The sequence below is a fragment of the Peromyscus eremicus genome, chromosome 1 (genome assembly GCF_949786415.1).
Source record: "Peromyscus eremicus chromosome 1, PerEre_H2_v1, whole genome shotgun sequence".
In the NCBI taxonomy this organism is placed as follows: Eukaryota; Metazoa; Chordata; class Mammalia; order Rodentia; family Cricetidae; genus Peromyscus; species Peromyscus eremicus.
Genome location: NC_081416.1, coordinates 39,201,460 through 39,229,381, shown reverse-complemented (window position 1 = coordinate 39,229,381; position 27,922 = coordinate 39,201,460). Strand labels below are relative to the sequence as shown.

The window sequence follows — 27,922 nt, the reverse complement described above, 5'->3', positions numbered from 1 at the left end:
AACTAAGGACATCTGGTATACCCAATTTGAAAACTGTCACTGGTGCTGTTACCAGGGATCTGGACTACCTTGAAGAGAGAAGTGAGAACCTGCTCTGTCTGGAGCACTTCATAGTGCCTTTGTGATATCTCTCACCTAGTGACAATGTCTCAAAGAAGTGTTTTTACTAAAGAAATGTGTGATGTCATGGGAAATATGACAGAAAAGCAAGGGAAGAAAGATGTGGTTCTGTCCTGTATGATGAAAAGGGTAGGGTAAAAACAGCTACAAAAAAAGGCAGAAAAATTGTTGTAACTCAATAAGAAGCACATATGGTGTTAGATTACAGTACATCTGTGGCCCTGGGTATTACTCCCAGGAGATATTTATACCTATTTTTAAACATGTATGGAAGAACTGCACATGAATCCAGCAATGCTCTTTCCTGAAATGGAAAATACTACCTTGGGTCAAATTAATTTTTATCCATCTGGTTGGCTGACAAGATATAAATAACACTTACTTCTTTATTCTTTATTTTTCATTCTGTCATGAGATATACAAAGACCCTCCTGGAAATGTGACTGCAGGTCCTATGGCATCTGTCCCATTAGCATCCAGTGAGGCACAGGACACATTTATATGATAAGTGAACATGGAAATATCAGTCATCAGGAAAAGAGCTGAAAGAGGGAGACAGGAGATGACAGACCGCCATCTAGTCCCCACCCTCTAGAAGGGGGGGGGGGCTGCATGAAGAGTTGCACCACACCCTACACTTTACCGTCATCACAGAAACAGCTGAGAAGTTTTGTCCTGCCTTCCTGCATGTCATTTTAGGATGGGAGCACTCTCTTTCAACGATGAATGATATGCCAGTCATGAGTTTAAGAAGCCTTGGGTGAATTACTGACCCATATTTTAAATTTTTCTTACTGTGATATGACTTATGTCCTGTAAAAAAAAAAAAAAAAGTCCCCGTGCAGCATGATAACTGAATGATTTCACTTGCACATGCCCAGTTATATAAGCCAGAATGGCCTAAAGACCCTGAGCAGCCTTCAGAGAGCTGAACAAAAATCAGGCATGTCAAACTGCGAGAGAACTAAGAACTGAAGCTCCCCCTGGTGGCTGGTAGTAGTGAAGACAAGCTCTAATCCAGCTTGCTTTTCAACAGAGGCAGGGGTTTGTTCTCCAGTATCATTTTGGAACCAGCAGCTCTCCCTCGGCTTTTAGTGATGGGTTTGGAGTGTTAGCACAGCAAATCAGGGTCAAAGACAACATAAGCTTCCTTTGACTTCAACCCACTTTGATGTTAAGACTCATCTCTAGCTAAGACAAGTTGTGGCCAAAGATCCACGTGTGTAAGAGTTTATTCTAAGAACTATATGCTAAATACAGAACAAGATCCATACTCCAAACTCTAATCCTATCTTTATTCACAGAAAACATTTAGAAGCAATGCAATTGATTAACTATAGGGCATTGACTGAGAGAACTATAATATATCTATCAGAAAATATCCTGCAAATATTAAAATTATATTCTTGAAGAGTTCTCAACAATCCATAAACATAATGTTAATTGAAAATATAACATGAAAAATAATATTTCAAAATATGCTCCCTCCTATTTCTCTTCTGTGAAGAGAGAAGGGAAAGAAAGAAAAGAACAAGGAGGGGAGGGGAAGGGAAAGAGATGGGAGGGGAGAAAAGGAAGCAGACAGGTGTGCAAGCATATTACCTTTATAAGAAGAAAACTACACCCTATTGGAGGTAGTAAGGAACCTCTGACCTCTTAACTACATTTCTTGGTGGGAAAACCTCTAGTGTTTTGAAAGTATGGCAGAATTAAAGAGGTGAAAAGGGAATCTAAGATTAGAGTACAAAGTATACCCATCTTTCTCCACCTCCCTTCGTTAACTAACTGCCAAGTTGCTGTCTATCGGGTTCCTTGGGGTAACACAGAGATGAACAAAGATGTAGACATGACTATTCTCTAAGACAATCCTCTACTAAAAAACAACCTAAGTCAAATTATGTATCAAAGGTCAAAGGGATGAAGCCCACAATGTAACAACACATCCTTTTTCAAAGTAAAAAAAAAAAAAATCACTGACCTATACAATATGCAAATTTATACACAAAACCTTTTTAGGACATGATGGAATTATATTAGTGTCACCCAATTTCTGTCTCTGCAGCACTTTGTATTCAACTAGCTCAGCGCAAAATATGAAGCTTGTTCAAAAATATTCCATGGAGACTTAGCCCAGTATCCCTTCAGGATCCACAGGTCCCACAACCACAGGTTCAACCAGATGCAGACCAAAAATATTTGAAAAGAACTGCATCTGTGATGGACATGTACAGACTTAACTTCTTGTCATAGTTCACTGAACAATACAACCAAATTGCTATTTGCAAGCATTTGCACTGCAGTAGGTATTCATTTAGAGTTGACATAACCTATGTGGAAGGTTATACATAGTCTAGATGTCACAATTCTGTTGAATCAAGGGGACCCGCACATCCTCTGAGTGTGATACCCATGGGAGGTACTGGGGTCAGTCCCCATGAACACTAAGGGATGGCTATGGCTCATTGGGAACTTGGTACAAGTAACTGAACCTGATACTAATATTCTGATTTTAAATTTGCATTTCTGTCTCCAATGCTGTTTTGTTTTCTTATCTAAAATTATATTTGAATTTCCTCTGATATCCTTCCTTCTTGCACATTAATATGCATGTCCCTTACTAGAGTCGGTCACTTTGACAAAGTGATGATTTTAGCAATTTTATCAAAAAGTTCATCTTTCCAAAGGCTGGAAAATAAATGCCAAGTTTCAGGTTCCCAGTATTCTATTCCTGACGGTTCATCATTCTCCCCCTGTACCAAGTCACCTCTGATAATGCCAAAAAGAAACCTAAAGCCATTGTGTGCTTAGAAGCCTTTGATTGCCAAACAAGACTCCAGTTTTCCCTGGCAACAGCCTTTTATCATTCCATATTTTAATGAGCATATATTTTTGCATTTTTATTAATTATTCAATTGCTTCAAGTCATTTTAAATACTAGTGATTCATAGAGGAAATGTTATGATACCTGATGGACTTTAAAAGGCGCTGGGCTGGAGACATAGCTCAGTGGTAGAACACTTGTCTTGAACACTTGTCTTGTGTGTGCAAGGCCCTTGGTTTGATCCCCAGCACTGTAAAAAAAAATAAATAAAATTAAAATTAAAAATAAGCCGGGCAGTGGTGGCACATGCCTTTAATCCCAGCACTCGGGAGGCAGAGCCAGGCAGATCTCTGTGAGTTTGAAGCCAGCCTGGTCTACAGAGCGAGATCCAGGACAGGCACCAAAACTACACAGAGAAACCCTGTCTCAAAACACCAAAAAAATAAAATAAAATAAAAGCCTGCATTGTGATGATTGAATTCCTGGGTCTAATTCGTCCCTTCTTCTGAAGCCTCTACAGAATTTAGTAATAATTTAAACACAGAACATTTTAGAAATGTGTTATGTCCTATGGAGAGGGTGATGGGGTATCTGTTGGTTTTTGTTTTTTTTTTGTTTTTTTTTTTTTGAGACAATGTTTTATTCTGTAGCTCAGGTTGGCCTGGAACTCACGGCAACCTTCCTACCTCAGCCTCCTGACACTGGGATTCCACCCTTTCCAGGTAGAATTTTTTCTTCTGTGGAAACTCTCATGTGGCATTTGAGTGCCCTTGAGTCTATTGTTAACATTATTGTAGATGGACTTTTGGAAACTGCAAGAATTTCCTTTGCTGATCATCTGTTTGTAGTTACAGCATTTCTGTAAACTTCTCAGACACATTACAAACCATTTGTCAAACTCAGATGTCATCTCTCAAACAGCTAGCAGCAGGATATGAGTGTGGAATGTTTCTTTCTATTTCTGATCGATTGAGCCACAGTGTCCTTGCAGCTTATGCCGGTTTTCAGTATAATATCATGGTTATTTTCATTTTCAAAAGCTCTACTCAATATCTATGTCTGTTTTCACAGATTTGATGCCCACTGTGACAGAAATATGTCACAAATTAAGCTGATAAATAGGTACTTGGACAGTGAGTCAGTTTAATTTTCCCAGTATATTCTTCCATACCTTTTTCCCGTTTGACCTGAGACTTATTGGATTTTAAAAATGGAGAGTCCATGATTAATTCAGTGGCACGCACTCTCTCTATTTTGTTATTTTCACAGTGAGAAAAGGCCTGTTTATTTCCAAGAAAAAGGGAATTAGGCCCCCTAAGTCATTTTATGTTTCTGCTGCATTTCCGTGTCGTATATTTTTACCTTGAGTCTTTTTCCTGTATTGAGTGTAGTCTAATATACATGGAACCAAGGATTTAGACACCTTAGTGAAAGGTATTTTGGGGTATCTTATGCTGCTGCAGCTCTCCAAATCTCTTATTTATACCAAGTCTTAGTAAACAATGCATTTAAGTCACACACCCTACCCTCCTTCACATAAGACCTGTTCAGTCTCGCAACCATAGCACAGACCTATAGTTAGTTCAGCAAGGAAAGGGAAAAAAATCTGCTAAGAATCTTCTCAATGGGCAAAAGCCGAGAAACGAAAACATAGTCTCAAAAAAGAAGCAGGTTGCCCCGCACAGTGGGATGTCTGGCATGTGGGCATGGGTTGTGGCTGTGACGGTGGAGATGGTAACAAGGGGCATGACAACGAGTGGGCAGTCAGCAAGAAAGGTTCAAAAACAAGCTGGGAGCACGATGCCAGCAATGCGTGAATGCCCTGCTAAGAATCTCTGCCTTCTACAGGGATGCAAGCCACTCAAAAAGTTAATACGGAAGACTGTATGACTAGCCTCATGGGAAAGAAGCAGGATATGAGAGATAGGATCAGAATCACCACAAAATGAAAGATGCTACAGGCTGAACCAAGGCTGTGAGGGCAGGAACAGAGAGAACAGAACCTTGCACAGCAGGGCATCACACATTGCACCTACTCCCTCATTTCCCATTGTCAGGATGGCAGCTCTGGAGAGCACGGATCTTATCTGCTCCCTGCATCCTCCACACTCGGCAGACTGGGCAGAGAGGCTCCGCAAAGCAGCCCAGTGAATCAATACTACGCACGACTCGCGAGTGAGAAGTACAGTGATCAAATTTGTGACTTTAAAGGGGACACAAGATGAAAATGAAGGGAAGCAGTGAAGCTGGTTGGCAGCCAGGTTGAAAGGGCAGAAAATAAGGGGAGAGTGTAAATTTCTTTTCTTTCTTTTTTTTTTTTTTTGTTTTTTGTTTTTTGTTTTTTGGTTTTTTTTCGAGACAGGGTTTCTCTGTGTAGTTTTGGTGCCTGTCCTGGCTCTCGCTCTGTAGACCAGGCTGGCCTCGAACTCACAGAGATCCGCCTGGCTCTGCCTCCCGAGTGCTGAGATTAAAGGCGTGCGCCACCACGGCCTGGCGAGTGTAAATTTCTAAACTCCACTTCTCTTTCATATGAAAGCCGTAATTTTATCTAAGCTCAGGTAATTTGTCCATAAGAAAGCTGAATGTGGGGGGAAATGTTTTTTAAGGAAAGGGTTTATACATTTGTTCTTTTGTATCTGGTAAACTGGGTTAGTCTTCCTGTATCCCATAATGCTTTGAAAGTGTAAGCAGCCGTGTCAGACAAGCGCTAGAGTTAGTGTTCATGTTGAAAATGTCAATGTTATAGTAAGTAAGAAAAAAAATCAGCCTTTGCTAATTATCTATAAAATAATTCTATTTAGTTTACGTTTTCTATTACACTTATGTTTGTGATTTTTGATAAAGTGAGACACTTGGGTATCTCCTTTTCTGCCCCTCAAATGACAAAAGGAGACAAACGAACCAAAATATAAGCACATTTTAAATTTTTTTTTCTTTTATGTTAGCATGTAGGTGGAGAGAAGAGGATACTATGTGAAGGAACAAGTTTTTTTTTCAGTAACTTCTGAATTAAAAACAAGAAACTAGGCTGGGCATGGTGGCATGTGCCTTTAATCCCAGCACTCGGGAGGCAGAGGCAGGTGGATCTCAGTGAGTTCGAGGCCAGCCTGGTCTACAGAGTGAGTTCCAGGACAGACAGCCAGGAATGTTACACAGACAAAGCCGGTCTCAAAAAAAAAAAAAAGAAAAAGAAAGAAAGAAAGAAAGAAAGAAAGAAAGAAAGAAAGAAAGAAAGAAAGAAAGGAAGAAAGGAAGAAAGAAAGAAAGAAACTAGTGTTTCAAAATGATTACGGGAGAAAAGTAAAGTTAAATGTTCTTTTCAGATATCATGAGAATCAAAATACACAAAGGAGAGAGTAAAAACATTATAGACAAAATCAGAGCAGCAAATGAAGGCACTTTCCCTCGGAGCAGCTGGGCCAGGAAATTTTGCTCTGCAAGCTTTAACCTACAGATGCACACCCCTCATCCCCATATTCATGAGGATATTCACCGGAACAATGTTGCAATGGCAGACGACAGAAATCTACCTTGGGATAGTGGCTAAATTCACTACAGTCCACGCATATAACGAAACATTAGGTCAGTGACAAGTCATGACGCCTACCTCTGCAGCTGAGAGCATTGTTCTTCAGCTGCCAAGTGGAGAAGCAGAGTATAAAGTAGCATCTAAAGCTGTCAACCCTGGAAGTGGTAGAAGATGGCTCGATGCAATTAATTTTCACAACATTTTCATTTCACATTTTAATAGTTTTAGGACAGTGATAACAATCTAACATCTCAGGTCAGTCAAAGGAAATTATAATATAAAACATGTCTTTGGAGTCCCCAGCTCTCCTTGGAGCTTCTTTGGTGTCCTCTGAAGGCTCCCTTACTCAGAGTGTCAGTCCCAGGTCTCTGTGTTCTTCAACACCAGCATTCCAGGATACCACATGGACAAGGAAGCAACCATGCCCACACTTCAATTAAAAAAAAAAGTCCACAAAGCCCTTGCATGACAACGCCATCTCAAGCTCCTTGATAACAACACCATGCACCTCTACAAGCCTCTCCCATAAACCCCTTAGAAACTCCTCACTCATCTGTTCCCCTCCCCCAATCCACATCTGTTGCTATGAAAACCTGATAAGTGTACATTTCAGGGTAAATTTAACATGCCAGTTTAGTGCATCAGGAGGGTTTCCATCTGAAATGTGATCTCTAATTATGCAGTGAGGTTTAGGCATTGGAAAGATGAGCAGGTCAGATGTGCAAAGAATCCAATTTGATATTGCATTTTTTCATTCTTTTAAATAACGAGCTCAAATGCTACCCTGAATTCCTTATCTTGCCATCAGTTAAATGTTTAACGCATGATGTCTTTCATGCCATCCAGCCCTGGAGTTAAACTTAAACAATTAGCCAAATTACCACTTCAGCCCTCAGATTCCTTCTCCAGCAGGATGCAAATTTTCTCCTGTTCCAGCATCCCTTCTTGAGTTTAGAACATGATACAGCTGCTTCTCATCTTCCACCTGGAATCTATGAGGTCATCAATAATGCTAGGTTCAATAGCCAGATGGCTATGCAGAAGGAGACCCTGTATAAAAACCTAAGTCAGCACACACCTCCTCCCGGAAGCCCCTTCCAGAGATCCAGCTGTGACCATAATTCAAATATACCACATAGATGGGTTTTTTTTTTTGGTCATTTTTCTTATATATTTTTTATTTCAAGTACCTATGAAGGTGTCTTAGTCTTTTATCTCTGTGATAAATACCTGAGGGGAAAAAAATTAAAGGAGATGTTTACTTTACCTCATTATTTCAGTCCATGGTCAGCTGGCTGTACATGAGACAGCTGCTGTGAGACAGAGAGAGAACACCATGGCAGGGTTGTGGCAGAAAAAGCTAATCACCTCACGACAGCCAGGAGCAAAAAGAGGGACCACAGAACAAGACAGAGCCCGAGATACACTCCCCAGTGACCTGCTTCCCCCACCTGTGCCCAGCCAACTCATGTTCCTAACACACCACAGAATAATGCCAGAGAACCAAGCCTTCAATGCATGAGCCTATGGAAGAACATCTCAAACTCAAACCAGAACAGAAGGCCATTCAGTTCACGTCCTCCACCTCATGGTCATCCCAGGCTCTGACCTCCAGACATAAGCTGGTACAAAAGAGGCAGGTGGTAATACTGTTCTTCCTCCCTTCACGTCTTACTATTTAGACGGGATGGGTGGTAAGAGCAGGTGCTCCTCAATTTCAGAGTTCTCCTTCTAACTTTCATGTGACCTTCACCAAGCTACTTTGTCTCTGATTAGGCAGGCAGAAGATGTCTGAGGCAACTGGTAATTTAACGATCTATGGTTCCATCTATTCTCTCCATTGTAGTGACACAACTTAGGATTGTTTGCTAGAAAATCCTACACAGTTTATTTCCTATGTAAGTGAAAATAGGCAAGAATTATTATTATCCCACCTTATAGACAGAGGAGATTGCTGTGTGCAGTAGCGTGCAACAGTAACTCACCATGGAGATTCAGCTAACCTTTTGGGTGTCTAACATAGCTTTCTCTTCATGGAAATTAAATATCTCCATTGTTAGTTAAGCACTCTTTGGAATGCTTCCTCTATCCCAGAATGTGCACGAAGTGCCCAAAGTCACACAGAGGACCTGAATGCTACAGTGACAGAACCAAAGTCCATATGTCAGGTGTCTGTCCCCTGTTCACATGAAGCTTTGTGACAGTCACACATTCCTAGTGCCAAATCCACAGTCAGCTGTCCTCCACCAACACTGAAATGTGCTTTTATCACTTGTTTTGTGCAAGGCTATTATCTGATTTATTAAGTGGCTCTATGATCAGCTTTGAATAGATATTTAGGAGTTCTAGGCATGGATAATTAAGCCTTATTAATTTTTCCATCTAATCTAAATATTCATAGCAATGATTTGTTGATTGTGTATTTTGTATGTTCATCTTTATGTAGATGGACACATTTTTTTATATAAAATGAGAAATTGCAGATAGTGTATTTGAAAATACATATCACTATTCCTGACACATAGAAAATGCCCCCCCCAAAACAGGACTTTCTCTAACTGGGAAAAGGGTTGTCATAGTCCACCCAGGCTGCTATAACAAAATACTATAACATAGGTGTCTTATACATAGTGGAAATTTACTTCTGATGATAAGAAGTCCAGAATCAAGGTGCCACAGATGTAGAGGCCACTTTCTGGTTCCTAAGTGGCACCTTCTGACTGTGTCTTCACGTAGTAAAGGAATGAGGTAGTTCTCTATGGGCTCTCTTATAATGATACTAATTTATGGCAATCATTAATCAAGACCTAAAACCCTGCGTCCTATAGGCATCACACTGGCCTTAGGTTTCAACATAAGGATTTAGGGAAGTCAACCAATAAAACCATGGATGGGACATGGAAGGAGGGTTATTATATGGCACATTTAGATAAAATAAGCATAACTGAAGTGCCATGCTCCATAAAGAGGACATATTTTAGTAGACTCCAGGCATTAAAAAAAAGTCATAGAAGATTATCTAATCAAAGCATATAACAGCTAGGATCAATAGCTCTAAAATAACTATTTTTAGAACATGTTTAGACAGTCATGTTGGTGAGATTTTAGGGGTGTAACTTCTGATATTGCTAGGAGACAATATTTAGGGATAAATATGCATATACATTTACATAAATGCAATAACAATTAGTTGAAAATAAACCAGGAATTTTATGGAGAGCAAGGAAGGTTATCTGGGAGGGTCTGGAGGGAAGAAATAGAAAGGAGAAATGTTATAATTAAAATATCTCAAAAATAAAATTTTAAAATGTGGCATATATTTTTAAAAACTATTTTGAAAGCACCATGAAACACAAAAATAATATGTGAATGTATATGATCTGTACTTTTATATTGATTCTGGGAATAAATCTAAGAATTTAATTATATGAGAAAAATCTTTACCTATTATGATATTCTCCTGTATTTTATATAAATTTTTATACATTTTTGCATATCGAATCCATCTGTAATTTTGTCTGTATGACTTGTGAGGTAGAAAAGAAATTCAGATTTTTAAATAGAAACACGCAGTGTCCCAGCATCACTTATTGTTCAGGGCGGAGATTCAAAGCCACAGTCCTGGGTATCCAGGGAGCTGAGGCCACAGATTGTGACTTTGCAACCAGCAGCAAAGCATGACCCTTTTCCTAAAGAAAAGAGAGGAGAGCAAAACAGGGGGTGGGAAGAAAAGGGGGAAAGAAAGGAGAAGAGAAGGGAGAAAACAAGTGGCTTCCTCCCCCCGACTTCCAATGACCCTTTTGTCTGGCCACAAATGCTCACATGTGTGTAGGAATGTCCCCACGTTGTATTCTAGCTCACACGTGTGTAGGAATGTCCCCAGGTTGTATTCTAGCTCACACGTGTGTAGGAATGTCCCCGGGTTGTATTCTAGCTCAAACGTGTGTAGGAATGTCCTGGGTTGTATTCTAGCTCACACATGTGTAGGAATGTCCCTGGTTATATTCTAGCTCACACGTGTGTTGGAATGTCCCCAGGTTGTATTCTATTTCATAATTTACTCACTGCTCCCAATTCCAAAATCATACTGCTTTTAAATTCTGTGATTTGGTAAACTATTCTATGGCAATTATGCCTGACTATGAAGATTTGAATTCTAGAATCACTTTATCAAAGCCACAAAACCACTTTTGGGGTTTTTACTGAAATTATAACCAACTGTAAATTCAGTTACTGAACAGTGGCCTATTTTTTTTTATAATTTGCTAAAGGCATTTATTTTTTTAATTAAGAAAAAATTCTATTTGTTTTACATACCAAAGATCCCCCTCTTCCATCCTCCTGCCCCTCTAGCCTCCCCATCCCAACCCACCCCTCCCCATTCCGTCCTACAAGAAGGTAAGGCCTCCCATGAGAAGGTACATTTAGTAGAGACAGGTCCAAGCCCCTCCCCCTGCCTCAAGGCTGTGTGAGGTGTCCCATCATAGAAGTGGGCTCCAAAAGGCCTGCTCATGCATCAGAGATAGATTCTGATTCTACTGCCAGGGCCCCCTTAAGCAGATCATGCTACACATCCGTCTTGCTATGTAGAGGGCGTAGTCTAGTCCCATGCAGCCTCCACAGCTGTTCTAAATTTCATGAGTTCCCACTAGTTTGGTTTGGTCGTCTCTGTAGGTTTCCCCTTCATGATCTTGATGCCCCTTGCTCATAGAATCCCTCTTCTCCCTCTTCAACTGGACTCCTGGAGTTCGTCCTGGTGTTTGGCTGTGGATCTCTTTTTAATTGTACTTTCTGATCGCTTAACTAAGGGCGTGCATCATTTTGCAATCTTCCCTGTCCTTCAGCAAAGTTTATACTTTCCCATTATAATCTTCACTAACTCTTTATGAAGATGGCAAGAAGATTCCTTAAAATAGATTAAGCCTTGCTCTGTTACAAAAATCCTTCACTAAGTTTTTCATGCCAATTTTTGCTCCAAAACCATCCTTTAGTTCATCCCTGCTAGAAACCAATGATATTTAACCACAAATCACTGTCATCTCCAACAACCAGTTGGAGTATAGATGAGGTACCCTTTCCTGAGTTATTCACTAATGAGTCCTACTCTTTCCTGGGACATGTGTCCTTCTGCCCTTTCTTCCTCTTCCAGTTGAATTCTACCTCTAAAACACAATGCCCATGCCACGGACTAAAGCTGCTTGTCTTTGCCTTTTAATCCTGGAAACTTTCTCTCTGTAGTCAGCATTCTACAAAGCGAAAAAGAAAGACGTCTGAGGAGACGCACTTCTCAGGGCACACAATAGAAACAAGTCCTGTGCTGCACATCAATATGGACACCAGTGTTTCCTGTGTGCCCATCCAAGATCCCTCCTAGAAACATAAACCCGGGCCTTTGGTGAATGCATGCAAATAAAATTTCTTGGGACTTTCTTTTAATGTCAGCAAAGTTTAAGGTTATGAGGGGAATTCTCCAGTGTCATGAAAGTAGATATTATTCCCAATCGCTAGTTCATGGTAGCAGTAACAATTGCTAGTAAAAACATCTCCTTTAGAATGAGTCTCCCAGCTCTTCCTCTTGCCAACAGTCAAGTCTCATGGAAGAATTAGTTCCTCACTGATTTTTCCTCTCTCTCCTTCCTGTTATTCTCCCCCAGAGACTATGTTTCTCTCCTATATTACCAAGAAAAAGATGTTACTTTACTGCCATTTCTTACCATCTGGATATAGTGCTAGATTATTCTAAAGGATATTCAAAGTCACTGAGAAGGCTGAACAGTGATATGCATCCCAATGTCAAAACCCTTGAATGATGTCTTAGTTAAGGTTTTTATTGCGGATAAAATACCATGACCAAAAGCAACTAGGTGAAGAAAGTGTTTATTTCAGGTTGCAAACCCCAGATCACACTCCATCACTGAGTAAAATAAGGGCAGGAACTCAAGACAGGAATGTGGAGGCAGGAACTGAAGCAAAGACCACAGAAGAATCTTGGCTTACTCCTCCTGGCTTGCTTTTCAGCCTAGTTTCTTTTTCTTTTTTATTTATTATTATTTTATTTTGTATACATGAGTGTTTTGCATACATGTATTTCTGTGTACCACATGCATGTTTGGTGCCTACAGAGTCCAGAAGAGGATGTCAGGTCCTTGGAACTGGAGATACAAACAGTTGTGAGCTCATGTGGGTGCTGAGAATTGAAATTGATCCTCTAGAAAAGCAACCAGAGCTTTTAACCACTGACCCATCTCTCCAACTCCAGAAGCCTACTTTATTGTATACCCCAGGACTACCTGCCCAGGAATGTACTGTGCACAGTGGCTTGGGTCCTTTCACATCAATCATTAATCAAGAAAATACCCTCCAGACTCATCTACAGGACAATCTTTTGGAGGCACTTTCTCAGTGAAGAATTCTTCTTCCCAGATATGTCTAGCCTGTGTCAAGTTGACAAAAACCAACCAACACAGATGATTGCTAAGGAGTAAGTGTAGAAATGGTTATAGTGTACATATGTGGACCATTTTCTACAGAACATAGTGACCATCTATCTTTAAGCACAGTTCCTCACTCACGGTTGTGTTACAATTTACATATTTTGTGAATCCTGAAAGTCTTGCTTGATAACCACTATCCACACAGTGGTGTAAGACAGTCCCCATTTGGAGACTATTGACACATCTCTCTTAATGAATGGCAGTGTCCACTCCTCTAATCCTCATTATGTATGCTTGCCCTATGGTTAAGATCCTACTTCAGAGATAGTGAAATAGTCACTGCTCAGAAGTGGTTTCATTGATTTGAATTCTCTCTGGAGGAAAAATGTGTTGTTAATCGTCTCCTTGTCTCAAATTGCAGATCACAGTATTTCGAATGGGATCAGAAGGCCACCAAGACATTGATTTAGCTATCCTGACAGCATTACTCAAAGGTAAGAGTTCCTCTATCCACATAATACAAAAAGTAATTTAAATGGATAGAGACACCTTATGTCTCCTATTAATGGACATAACCCCAAATGATTTTGTGTCACATCTAATTACTGACAGCCCAATGACCCATCGTGTAAGACACTGTTACCACTATTGAAGTCTTCTAATGCAGACATGTTGCATATGACTCAATTTTGTAAGTTATGAATACGATATAACTCAGGTACATTGAATCATAAAAATTTAAATGAAAAATGTTAATGCAATATGTAAAATACTAAGTTATCTGAATTTATTTAGTAATTATTATTACTACTTTATTTTCAAAGCCATCTACATGGATGTGGGTGTAGATGTACATATTAAAATTAAATGTGTGTGTATATATATTAAAATTAAAAGTCAAATATCATTAAGAGGAAAGCAGAAAGAAATAAAAACTTAGCCTATACTCCTTGTTATAACTGAGCATCAGACAGACCTCTAAGGTCCCTGCTTAACATGCACAGGAATACTTGGGTTATTGGTTTTTAATTTATAAGGTGGATATTTGTCCTACTCTCTAACCCCAGTCCTTCAAAGATGTCTCACTACCTGCCCTCATCCTTGGAGCCATATCCAAGTAAAGGCCAGTTTCCTCCAGTTTCTATACATTAAATCTCCTCTTTAGTACACCTTAATAAGCAAATTATACTTGGCAAAACTTTTAATAAATTAATATTAACAGAATAAAGTTAGGACTGTTCAGTTCTCAAATAAACCATAAATGTTTCCAAATGTGGTTCTCAGTTGCAAACATCTGAGTCCTCACTTAGCTCTATAACGCATCTGCAGCAGCACTTATCACCTGGCTAGTCATTGTCCACCCATGACCTCCATAGATTATAAACTCAATGAGAGCAGAAAAACTGTCTTAATCGTTCACCTTCTAGGCACTGTACTTAATTCCCCATTCATGCAGCATTCAGTTTCTGTTAGATAAAGAAGTGAATGAATTACTCAGCGATCCAGTGATAGAATCGGTGTTGTATAATTCATAGTTAAAGGGGAAGTTACTTCATTCTCTGTCTCTAGTATATTACTCCTCTTTCACAATCACTGTTCTCTTGAGGACTTGGTATGTGGCAGTGACTGTACCAAGCTCTTTACAACTACGGTAAACAATCATAGAGACAACTATGTGATGCAGGAATTAATTTAATCTCCCTTTGCCAGTGGAGTAATAAAAGTTACAAAGGTGAAGTAACCTGCTGAATAATGAAAACTATTATTAGGCCTGGACTTAGGTCCACCATACCTGACTCATCACTATACAACATGAGACCCTTAGACAAACGTGATAGCCAGGCTTCCCTGCCCATTCGCTGAGTGTCTATATGCAGTCACCAGACACCTGATCACATTTCAGGAGATTCCCAACCCCTCATAGTGTGTGCTGTACCCCAGCTTGAACATTTCTGTAAGACGTTTCATTTCAACTACAAATATAAATGCTGGGAAGGAGAATTAACCGCGTGGAGGGCCATGCTTAGGCTGAGCCACAAGATACACTCTGGGCTTTATGCTACCTTTATTGGAGGCAAAGATAAAACTTTGATGCAAGAAACTCTGATATTTTCTATTCTCATATAAAGATAATGAGGAAAATAATAGTATCAGTAAGCAATGTTTGTTGAAGACTCACTATGTGCCCAGCACTGTAAAGAGCTTTTAGTGCATTCATTCATTGATTCTGCACAATAGTGAGCCTACCAGTTAATCACTTATAAGTAAGGAAGCTGAGGTATGGAGCCAGTCAGAGTGTGCCCAAGAGGAGCTGGCTAGCGAAGGGTTCAGTCCAAACCTGAGAGCTCATACAGACACCAAGATATTCCCCATTCCACTGACAACAACAAATGCCGTGAACAAATTTCATAGTAAATGGGAAGGGGGAATCTAAGTATCAGTAAAAAAAAAAAAAAAAAAAAAAAAAAAAAAAAAAAAAAAACCATAGTGACCATGACTATTCAAAAAAAAAAAAACTTGTTTCTAACAATTTGTGAAACTAGAAATTACGCATCATCTTCAGGTTAGCCCTAGAATTTGTTTGTCATACTGTAGAATACCTGTCTTCCAACTTTTTTTAGCATGATATTTTACAAAATGAAATACAGTTTATGTCATAATCAAGTAGTTATACATATTGCACTTTGAAAAATTGAAATTAAGGTATCTGGGATGATGTTTACATGGACAAGAGGCAAGGAAATTGAATATTTTCTCTTTTAATCTATTTCCTGGATGCTGATTGTACTCTACTAAATTGATTTCATGGGTCATAAACCTGCAGCTTAAAAACTGCTGCTATAGGAGATGAAAGAAAATTTTGATTGCTCTAAGAAATTAACGTTTCTAATCACTATAATGAACATTATTTATGCAGCAGTTATGCTAACGGGAATTTGTGCCATTAAATGATTATAGTGTGTCAACTCTATTTTGCAAAGACTTCTAAATGCCCCCGATACTGACCTACTTGATTTGGAAAGGGAATCAGGCATCTCTTTGGCTGGCTTCTTTGATGATCAAGCAGATATACATAATTACATCCATTTTAGATTCTTAAGTTTATTGTATTCCTCCTATGTGTGTAGCCAAGGCAGGTAATAGGCTTACCACTTAATTTTCACAATTACATTTAATTTTCAATTATGTAATGCACAGGGGTTATTTGTAAAGTCCAAAATTTTATTCTAAGACATTTCTGAGAAAACCAGGAGTTAGATTGGAAGACAGCCAGGAAGCAAACCACTGCTCCCTAAGTCCACTGGGTAAAAAGGAAAAGCAGATGGGGAACCAGGTGGCCATGGGGAAAATATGTCTTTGCTTCCCTTGTTTTTGAGCTGTTTAATTTTCTTGTGTTTGAATATGTAGTAGTGAATTTCAGTCTTCTGATACTCATTAAGCACGGCACTGGTAAGTGATAAAGGTGAACTTGCCCACACCTTAGACAGATGTCTTTCCTATAAAGCATATTCAAATGAAGAGAAAGGGGGAACAAAGGAATGATGCTCTGGAGAGCCTGGAAACCCAGGATGGCTTCAAAGGGTAACATAGGTACTTCTGACAATAAGTGACATCACATTTCCCTCCGCACTGAGAATGATGGTCTGAGCCACGGGCTGTGTGTCCTCCCTCCCCTCACCCACTCTTCTCTCCCACTACTCACACAGGGAGAAACCGCAAATACATCAGGTCCAGCTGCCTTGCGAAGCTTCAGGTGCCAAATAAACCATTTTAATAAGAGAGCGAAGAATCACCACTTATCATAAGTAGAAGCTGAAACTTGCTTTAACTGTACTCAGTGAACTATTTATACAATTAGAAATTATCAAGTGACAGAAATATAATTTAAACCAGCTAAAGCAGAAATAAATTGGTAGATTTGTAGATTTGCCTGGCTAGATACTCTAGGGGTAAGCACAGTTCAGACAAAAGGAAATCTACGGCTCAACTGATGTCATCAAGGTCTGCCCTCCAGCCCTGAGACTTTCTCCTATCCCTGGGTCACCAAGGTAACCTCATCAGTGACAGGCTAGCACCCAACCAGCTCAGAAAATGCCAGTCAGAAAGATCCATCTTTCCTTGTAATTACAGCAGAGTTGTCCTAAGAAGAATGAGCACTTGCTTGATTTTGTAAGTGTCCATCTCTGAATTTATCACTGTCACAAGAGTGACAAAGGAGTCAAATAAATTCTGGACCTGGGACATGGGGCAGCTTATCCATGGCCAGAGTTATTACATTTATTTGGGGGAGGGGTGGGAGACACATGTGAAGGTCCGAAGACAATTTTCAGAAGTCAGTTCTCTCCTACCGTGTAGGTCCCAGAGTTTGAGCTCAGGTCGACAGGCTTGGCAGCAAGGGCCTGTTGAGCCCTGTTACCAACCCCCAAGTCTGAGCAACCCATGAAATGGAGATTCTATAGCCAGAAAGAGGAAAAGAAAGGGAGTCCAAAATGACTTTTTTTTTTTTCATTTTTCGAGACAGGGTTTATCTGTGTAGCTTTGTGCCTTTCCTGGATCTCGCTCTGTAGGCCGGGCTGGCCTCAAACTCACAAAGACTTTTAAAGACTGCAAATCTCCACAATTGTGTTAAAAGAAGTACTAAGGGTCAAAATGTATCAAACCTCATCAAATGCAATATCTAAAAATCTATAGCCTCAAATAAATGCACTATGGTTATATTCTTCATTCAGTGCCAATGCATGGTGTACTCAAAAGTGTGTTTTATTCAGCAGACAAAACCAAGAACCTGGTCAAATGAATACTAACTGGGGTTCAAGCATTCATACAAACATATTCGCAAAGCTCACAGCAGATATACCTAATTATGCCACTAATTACTTGTTATGTGTATTTATTATTATCAGTATTACAGTCTTCAGTTCTAATAGTCTATACTTGATCATTGCTAATATTTTAAAGAAAATTGTATACTTACCATCTTTTCCCCTAAGACCAAAGCTTATTACTTAGGGGAAAAAATGATCCTATAAAGGTCAAAGTATCCCAAGTGTTCTTCACTTCCTCCTCCCACCTCAAGCCCTACTACCATCCCCTCCGTAGGGCACTTATGACAGGGAGGGCATGACATCTTATAACAGCAAGACTTGTGGACACATTCAAACATCACTTTTCCTTGACTAGAACACTTTTTGACCTCACCAAGCCCCAATCTTCTCCTCTATGGATCTGAGATAATGGTAATCCTTTTGTTGTCGTGGTGACCATCTTAATTGACAATGAGGGTAAAGCCCTTAATGAAGTACCAGGAGAGATCCCTTTAATACATGGTGGTCTGGCTGAAGATAAAGACCATGATGATGACAGACTAGAAATGAGGGGTCACATCTGTCTGCACACGTGTACATGTGTACACAATTTCTACCACATAGGAGGAAGGTAATGTGTATTTGCTGACTTGGTAGCACCTTTCTTGTGTGGGTTGATGTAAAGGACATCTGAGGAGGCTGCTCTGGATGCTCTCTGAGGCTGTCTCCCTGCCTTCCCTCATGATTCACATTTACCACATAGTCGTTTCCATTCAAAAGCAGGTTTTAAAAATTCCGAGGAGGTTTTGACCTTCCATGTTCAAAATCCATCAGAATAATAACATGTTAAATATGAAAGACTCCATAAATTTCAAAGTATTCATTTAAGGTAAAATACAGAAAACATCAAGTATACAGATGAGGATCCTGAATGCAGCATGAAGGAAGGAACCTAGAAAATGATGACACACACACTAATCTACTTTCAAATAAAAATTCACTTATGGCAAGCTTATTCTGATGCAAAATTGAGAAGATCTCAGAGCAATAACAGGGCCTAAGGTAGACAGCAATTTCAGACACTCCTGTCCATCTCCACCAGGGAATGCAATAAAAGAACTCAAATACTTTAATCCCTTTCATTCAAATAAAACTTTGTGATTCACAGAAAGTTTTCCATGGAAATTTTGTCATTAAATCTCCACAGCTCTTTGGAATGGTTATCGGATAATTTATCTCCAAACTGGCACTTTTTTGGGGGCATGAAAGTGGGAGGAATTGGTAATGATGGTGGTACCGCTGGAATAAACCAAGGATGACCAGTCAGAATATTGGTGCTACAAATGTCCCTGGTAATTACCAAGTTTCCAGAGAAAAGGGATTCTGCTCATGTACTTGCATGCTGTGTGTATGCTCTCCCTCCCTCTCTCTCTCTCTCTCTCTCTCTCTCTCTCTCTCTCTCTCTCTCTCTCTCTCTCTCTCTCAACATCCAGCAAAATTGCTCACAAATAGTAGGAATTTAATAAATACTAGCCAAAGTCACATAAACAGCCCAGGTATAAGCTATGGAACTCTTACCTGTGAAGGTCATTGGGGAGAGCTCTCAGGTCAATGACCAACAAATATGACACACTCTTCAGGGTGGCTGAAAAACTTCCTTCCATTCTCTTGCTCACCCCTGCCTTCTAGCTCTTAATTCCATTTCTTATTTCTTTTCTTTGTCAAAGAAGTCAAAATGTGGAACTCGGCCCTTCCAACTGCAAAATGAAAACAAGAAAATGAAACTTACTTTACAGGGCGTTTCATAAACCGTAGAGTTTTCTAGAAACAGCCATGGATAGAAAAGAGGTTTACTTGTTGATAACATAAATGACCTCAAACTGAAGAGCATCTCTAAGATTGGCATTCTTAGGTACTTTACCCAGGACTCCCTGAGGCCCCTCCATGTGACTTCCCAAGGATTACAGCATCTCTCAGGTTCCAACACTCCTGCTCATATTGCTTGCTTGCTTTTCACTCTTCCCTCAAAGAATGAAGTGAACTTTTCTCCTTTCAAACAGAGCAGTACCTCCCCAGTCTGCACTTTACTCCTTACTCCAGTTGCAACTGTTCTATGCCTTGGTTGGTGTTTGGAAGAAGAAATGGTGTCAGGGTCAACATAAACGCAGGTCTCTTACTCTTTCTTAACACCATGTGGCCATTTCTAAATACTAATGTAGTAGACCCTGTCACTTTTTCCTCAGAAACTAAACATCCTTTCACTTTGTAACACATCTGTCTTAGTTACTTTCTCATTGCTGAGAAGAGACAACACTGACCAAGGCAATTTATAAAAGAAAGCATTTATTTGGGGGTTCATAGTTCCAGAGGGTAGTAGAGTCTATGACCAGGCATAGCACCGGAGCAGTAGCTAACAGTTCACATCTAATCCACAAGAAGGAGGCAGAAAGAGAGGGGGGGAGAGGGAGGGAGGGAGGGAGGGAGGGAGGGAGGGAGGGAGGGAGGGAGGGAGAGAACTAGGAATGGTGTAGACATTTAAACCTCAAAACCCACTCTTAAGTGACACACTTCCTCCGACAAGGCCATGCCTCCTAATCCTTCCCAAACAGTTCCACCAACTGCAGACCAAGCACTCACATATTTGAGCCTATGAGGGCCATTCTCATTCAAACAATCACAGCATGCAAGCCTCTGATATGGCCCAGGAAAGTTTACAGCAAATCCACTACTGCTGAACAGCTCTCCAATAGTGAGGAACTCATTGCTGTGACTTCCCAGCAGGGCTAAAGAGTCATGCTTTTTCCTTCTTGATTTATTTAAGAACCACTAATCAGCATCAATTGCACAATCAGTCACTGCCTAGTGTCAATTATATGATCATATGGACTGGCGGCAACACAATTTTAAAATATGTAGTGTATACAAATAACAAAAAGAATGATGGTGTCACTTGACTCTTGTCCCAGAAGTTCCTGACCTCATTGAAAAAAGTACTCAAGGATAGACAAAGAGGTCCTGAACTTAAACAGACTTACTGAAGCAAAAGCCTTCCTTTTAAGGGAGAGAGAAGTCAACGGAGCAGTTGAGTGTATCAAACTCTGGAATCGGGCAGGGCTTGGAGGATGAGAAGAATTTCTGCCAAATCTACACACATAATGATGGAGTGTTCTGGGAATTGGGAGGGCATTTCTAGGAGCCAGGAAAGAGTGCATGTGTATCCAGTAATGGCTGTATCCCTGAACACACAGAGACTTACCCAGCTCTGCCTACCAAGTGCTGGGATTACAAGTGTACGCCACCACTGCCCTGCTTTCCTATGGCTTGCTAATAGCTCTGACCCCCGGGCAACTTTATTTATTAACACACAAATAACATTTTAATACAAATAAAATATCACCATAGTGGAGGAAGCTCAATACCTCAGATTCTTTTGTAGGGACATTAGAACCATGTGACCATGTTGTGACCAATGAGATGAGACTAGGACTGAGGTATGTGGTTTCTATAGCTGGAAGATGAGAACAGATGGAGAAAAAATGAAAAATAACAGACCGGAAAAGAAAACTGAATTCTAAGCTAGCATCAAGCTGATTTACACTTTGTGGTGCCCAAAAGTCCCAGAATTTGGGACAATCAGAAATTCAAAAGGAAACACTTGGGAGGAAAAATATGAAAGAATTTGTTAAGTCTTTTTTAAGATGTGGCCAGCATGCCATGTCTTCCTCCACTCTGCAAAACCCTCTCTAACTGAAAAGAAAAGACTTATTCTCTGAAGAAACCAAAACAGATTTTCTGGTATAGAGGAACAGATGCTAAAAGCAGGCTGGAATACAGTTCTGAAAGGAGGCTGGGGACAAGAAACTAAATAAGCAAACGCATATTGGATGTTGAGACCTTGGCCTCCTGAGACAATGAGAGTAGAGATTTTCATAGCAAACCTGAGAGGAATCAATGGCTCAACTTTGCAATGTGCAACTTTAGTACAAACGAATCACATATGGCCATTGCCTTGCACGGCACCCAGAGGAAGATACAGAGTGAGTAGAAGAAAAGAGAAAAGAAAAAAAGAAAAGGGGGGAATCAATGCAATAATTCCAGAAAATACCCCCCAGAACCCTGGGGCAGAGGTTTCTATAGTACTTTGCTGGTAATAGCAGAAATTTTATTCACACAGCTACAGAAACAAATTCCTTTTTGACAGATCACAAATAATCAGCCCAAGAGTAAGAAGTTTTATTCTACTCTCCATCTCACATCAATTATGTTTCTCTACTTTGCCTGTTGTGCATGCAACAGGAACACTGTTTTCCATGGTTTTCTGTTAACAAACAGGGGCCTGGTGAAGTATTGGCTTCTGTGCTGCAGAAAGGGCTCAGCAAAGAGAACACATTCATTTAAGTGAATGTTTAGAAAGAGAAACACATGGAGCTTTACAATATCATTAATCATAAACCATAGAAACCCATTCATCCTTTCTACTTGTATATATTATTGGGACCTAAGTACATAAGGGCAATATTCATTGTAGAAACTCTTGGCACACCTATCACCAAAGAGACTGAGTACAAACTTAAATTTCTGACTTTGTGAGGTTGTTGTTATACAGCTTTGGCTCACAAAAGACTAATACTCAGCTCCATAACCAAAAGTAGAAACACTTCTTCAAAGTGAGTAGACTTTCCACTAAAAAACAACAGAGCCCAATCAATAAGAGGAAAATCAAACCAAAGTTCAATTACCCCCTCTTGTCATCCCTAGCCCAAGCAATGAGGAAATGAAGGGGCTCAAGTGATGGAGAAGTCAGGAAAGACACAGTAGTAAGAGAAGGGACTCACAGTTCCTGAAGAACTATCAGCCAGCCATGGACAGTGAAGACAGCTGACTGGTCACCAGGACAGGTGGAATAGTTCCATTGGCTGCTTGCAACCCAGGGCCACCATAGAACATCAAGCCTACATGTCCTCTTGTACCAGGCAGCCTTGAGGATACTGCCAGAGAAGCCATCCAAACAGTGGTGGCTGTGGCTCAAATGGAGAATTTCCAGTGTCCACAACCTAAACAACACAGATGAATGCACATCCAAAATTACATTCCTAAAAATAATACCATCTTATAATATAACATAGTGTCTCCATCTGCATTCAAACTCTCACACTGTAACAACTTTACCTCCTCAGGTGTTTATCTTAACCTTGACAAACTTCAGCTCACTCAGGATAGAAGCTGAAAAGAAAGCCGAATGGTAGATTTGATTGACACCCCATGCTCTGTCAGAGAATCACTCCTAATATAAACTGACAATTCTGACATGCATAAGCCCAGGGAAACTTAAGGACCATCCAAACTTAATATTCAGAATTTCTCCTTTATCATGTAGTATCATTTTGTGGAGAGTTTATGGCAGCCAGTCATTCACATTGACCACAGAAAACACTGTAATGATGGTCCAATTCCTAAGTTCTCCATCTATGAATGCTCTACATGCAATAGCATTCCCAATTGGCATATTTATTAAATTATGATTGTTAATTTGATAATAGTTATTATTGAGTAAATATGACATTAAAAAATCTTTGTATAGCGCTTTCTTAGAATATTTTATTATTTAACAATTTCATATATTAATATAGTATATCTTTATCATATCCAAACCAAACTCCTTATTACCATCCCAGATCTCCCCAACATTTCCCCCTCCTGGCTTCATGTCCTCGCAGCCAGAACACTGAAGAAAAACAGTCTCCCCTCCCCACCCCCCGACACTAAGTATTTGCTCTTCAGCTAGGAGGAGAACCTCTTGGTCCTTCTGCCAACCATGCTTGGAAATTGACTGGATTAGTTTTATGCAATTCCTGTGCAGGAAACCATAAGCTGCTGTGAGTTTATGGAAGCAATGAGGCTGCACTGTATTCCATGGTGGCTGCACCAATGTACACTCCCACCTGTAGTGATAAGGATTTCTTTCCTCACCAGCATTGGCTGTCATTTACCCACATGATGAAATCTGCTGAGTAGAGTGTAAAGGAATCTCAAAGCACTTTAAATTTATATTTCCCTTGTGGATTATGATGTTGAGCACTTTTTAAATGTTGTTAGCCATTTGTATTTTTCCTTTGAGAACTCTCTGTTTAGTTCTGTGGTCCATTTTTTATATTGTTTCTTTGATATTCATTTTCTTGAGTTATTCATATATTCTAGATACTGATCTTCTATCAGATATAGAGCTATCAGAGATATTTCTCCCATTCTATAGGGTGATTTTTTTCACTTGATTGGCTGTGGTGATATTTTGTGTATGCTCTAAAAAAAGCTTGCCTGAAGATCAGAGGCAAAGCCAGCCACTAGTTAGCCATAGAGGCCATGCAGTGGTGGCACACACCTTTAATCCCAGCACTTGGGATCTCAATGCCTTTGTTCCCAGTACTTGGGAGGCACACATGCCTTTAATACCAGCACTAGGGAGATTGAGACAGGAAGTGATCTGGCTGGGCAGAGAATGGAATATAAAGCTGGAGGAGATAGGAGCTCAGTTTTTTCGGCTGAATAGTTGGTGAGGTGAGAAGTGGCTGTGACTTGTTCCTTAGTCTCTCTGGTTTTCAGCATTTACCCCAATATCTAGCTCCAGGTTTTTATTTAAGCCAGTTAGAATTTGTACTACAATTGGCAGTTTCTTTTTCTATGTAGAAGTCTTTTAATTTCATGAAATCTCATTTGTCAATTACTAGTCTTATGTGCTGAGCAATCAAAGACTTATTCATAAAGTACTTACCTATGCCTGTATCTTGAAGTATTTTCTAGCAATATTACTGATGACACTGTCTTTTCTCTAATATATGCTTTTGTCAAAAATCAGGTAGCTGTATCTCATTCCTCTAATTTGTTTCATTGATCTACACTTCTGTTTTTGTAGCAGTATCACAATGTTTTTATACTATGGTTTTGTGGCATAATTTGAAGTTTACATAGTGATACCTCCAAGAACAGGTAATAGCCCTTCTTGCTCAGGATTGATTTATCTAGCCAGGGTCTTTTGTGCTTCCATGTGAGCTTTACAATTTCCTTCTCTTTCTGTGAGGAAAATCACTGGAATTTTGATTAGGAATACTTTGAATCTATAGATTTCTTTTGTTAGGATAGCCATTTTCCCACTATTGATTCTTCTGACCCAGGAGCAGGGAGGTCTTTTCATCTTTTAGCGTCTTCAATTTCTTTCTCCTGTCTTTAAGTTTCTGTGGTAGAGGAGGTATTTCACATCCTTAGCTTGTTGGTCTTTCACATCTTTGGTTTATTCTGAGGTGTGTATTTTGAAGCCACTGAATGGGATTGTTAGCTTGGCTTCTTCTTTCTTAGTATGTTTGCATTGACATATAGGCAATCTACCAGGTTTTGTATATTTATTTTGTATCCTGCCACTTTGCTAAAACTGTTTATCAATTCTAAGAGTAGTCCGACAGACTTCTGGGTCTCTTATGTATAGAATCATATCTGTAGATAGAGACACTTTCATGTCTTCATTTCCTGATTGCATCCTTTTATCTTCTTCCTTCATCTTAGTCCTATAGCTAAGCCTTCCAGCATGGCCTGGAAAAACTTCACCAGTGAATCCATTTGAGCTTTGACTTTTTTAGTCAAAGTTTTTAGTTACTTCTTCAATTTGTTCATTTGTTTCGTTTTTTAGACAGGGTTTCTTTGTTTAACAGTCCTGGCTGTCCTGGAACTAACTTTGTAGACCAGGCTGGCCTAAAACTCATAGATCCACTTGCCTCTGCCTCCCAAGTGCTAGGATTAAAGGTGTGTGCCACCACTCTCGGCTACGCCTTCAATATTAACTGTTTTTTATGGATCTGTTTAAATTGTTTGTCTCAGGGCTGAAGAGATTGCCCAGTGCTTAAAACTTGATGCTTTTGTAGAGAACCTGCATTAGGTCCCAGTACCTATGGGATGACTCACAGCCATCTGTAACTCTTGTTCTGGGGAATTCAACACTCTCTTCCGGCTTCCATTAGCATACAAGCAACATACTGATATACACAAAAAAAATAAATAAATAAAATCTTTATATATTATCTCATTTTGGTTTAATTTTAGTAGGTCATATATATTCAGAAATCCATCAATTTCTTTTAAATTCTCCAGTTGAGTAGACTATGTTATTTAGATTTTTCTGAATTACATTGATATCTGTTGTAATGGTTCCCTTTCTATCTCTAATTATGTTAATTTGCATCTTCTCTTTTGTCTAAGGGTTTGTCAATTTTGTTTATCTTTTCAAAGAAACAGTTCTTTGTTTAATTCTCTGTATTGTCTGTATTTACTATCTTGTTTCTATTTCATTAATTTCTACTTTGATTTTTTAAGGATTTCTTTCTATTTACTAATCTGATTTTTCTAGGGACCTAAGGTGTATTATTAGGTTGTTACTTGAGATCTTTCTGGTTTCTTTTTTTAAATAATTATTTATTTTATTTTATGTGCATTGGTGTTTTGCCTGCATGTATGTCTGTGTGAGGGTGTCAGATCTTGGAGTTATAGACAGTTGTTAGCTGCCATATGGATGCTGGGAATTGAACCTGGGTCCTCTGGAAGAGCAATTGGTGCTCTTAACCACTAAGCCATCTCTCCAGCCCCCTTTCTGGTTTCTTAATGTAGACAGTTAGGGCTATAAATTACACTCTTAGGACTGCTTTCATTGTATCCCATATGTTTTGATATGCTGTGTTTTTATTCTCATTTGATTCTAGAAATTCTTTTATTTTCATCCTGATTTACTCAAGGACTCATTCATCACTCAATAGTGTTGTTTGATCTCTGTGAGTTTGTATGTGTTCTAGGGTTTATGTTGCTATTGATTTGTAGTCTTTTTCCATTGTGATCAGGCAGAATGAAAGGAATTATTTCAGCCTTCCTATATTTATTAAGACTTGCTTTGTGCTCTGATATATGACCTATTATAGAGAATGTTCCATGGGCTGCTCAGAAGAACATATATTCTACAACATTTGAATGAGATGTTCTGTAGAGTCTTTTATATCCAATTGATCCATGGTGTCATGTAATTCATATATTTTATTGTTTAATTTTTATCAGGAAGACCTGCCAACTGGTCAGAGTGAAATATTGAAGTGTCCACTATACTGTGCTAGAGTTAATCTGTGACTTACATCTACTAGTATTCATTTTAAATAATTGGGCACACCTATGTTCAGTGCATATATGTTTAAATAGTAATGTCTTTTTAATGGATCTTTCCATTAATTTTTATGAAGTGTCCATCTTTATCTTTTCTTTCCAGTTTTGAATTAAAACTTGTTTTTTCGGGTGTTAGAATAGTTCTAACTTCCTAAGTCTGTTTCCTTGAAACCCTTTTTCCATCCTTTCACTCTAAGATAGTCTGTCTTTGGTGGTGAGATGTGTTTCTTGGGGGCAGAAAAAAGATGGTTCCTGATTTTTTTTTTTAATCCTGTGTGGCATAATGCTTTGACAAATCATCATTTTCCATTTATCAGTCTATTTAATCTGCAAAACCATCTTTTAAGACAGATAATAGTTATTTGGTTTTACATGTAAAGAACTAAGTCTTCAGGAGCTGAAACACTTCCCAAGTACTGTGGATAATAAATCAGCTCAGTGCTCATTCTTGTTGAGCAAAAGAAGTTACAGCCTATAAGTGTAATTGCTACTCACCTGCTATGTCAGGGGCCAAAACTGAAGCAAGAAGTACCCATCTGGCTGGGATCTCAGTTCTCTAAGAGTCCAGAGTGTTGGCCCTTCTATCAAAGATGGTCTAATTCTTGATGCTGTGTCAGAAAGTGTCTCTCTATATAAGGCAGGGTTTTCTATGCTGCAAAGTCTTCAGAGATATTTAAAAGCAGTATCAAAATATTGCATAATTAGAGATCATAAGATATAAACAAAATAATTTAAAAGTTCCAATGTAAAAGACCCCTGGGCTCAGGAAAAACATATTATGAAGGCATTTGAAATGTGGTGCTGCCGTTCAGAATGCTGGGAGAAGGCTACATACAAACCCAAGCCTATTCTACATAAGTAGCCTGAAGAATTAGACAGTGAAAATGTGATAGCTTCTTCAGAACAGTTTCAGTTTAAAGAAAATGTACAATTTAAAAACCTTATTAAGACAGAAAATTAAATAGCATCTATAACAAAATCCAAAGAAGGTTCATTTTGCCCACCCAGGTATAAATCATTTTAC

At 39.3% G+C, this 27,922-nt stretch overlaps 1 protein-coding gene across 1 annotated transcript in view; it reads left to right on the top strand.

The window, feature by feature from the left end:
• Nucleotides 1–27,922, top strand: part of LOC131908666 (transient receptor potential cation channel subfamily M member 3-like) — a 176,253-nt gene that overhangs the window by 134,823 nt on the left and 13,508 nt on the right. The window contains exon 7 of the mRNA XM_059259703.1: nucleotides 13,326–13,398. Coding sequence (XP_059115686.1) covers nucleotides 13,326–13,398 — 73 coding nt within the window. The remainder of the gene's footprint in view (nucleotides 1–13,325; nucleotides 13,399–27,922) is intronic.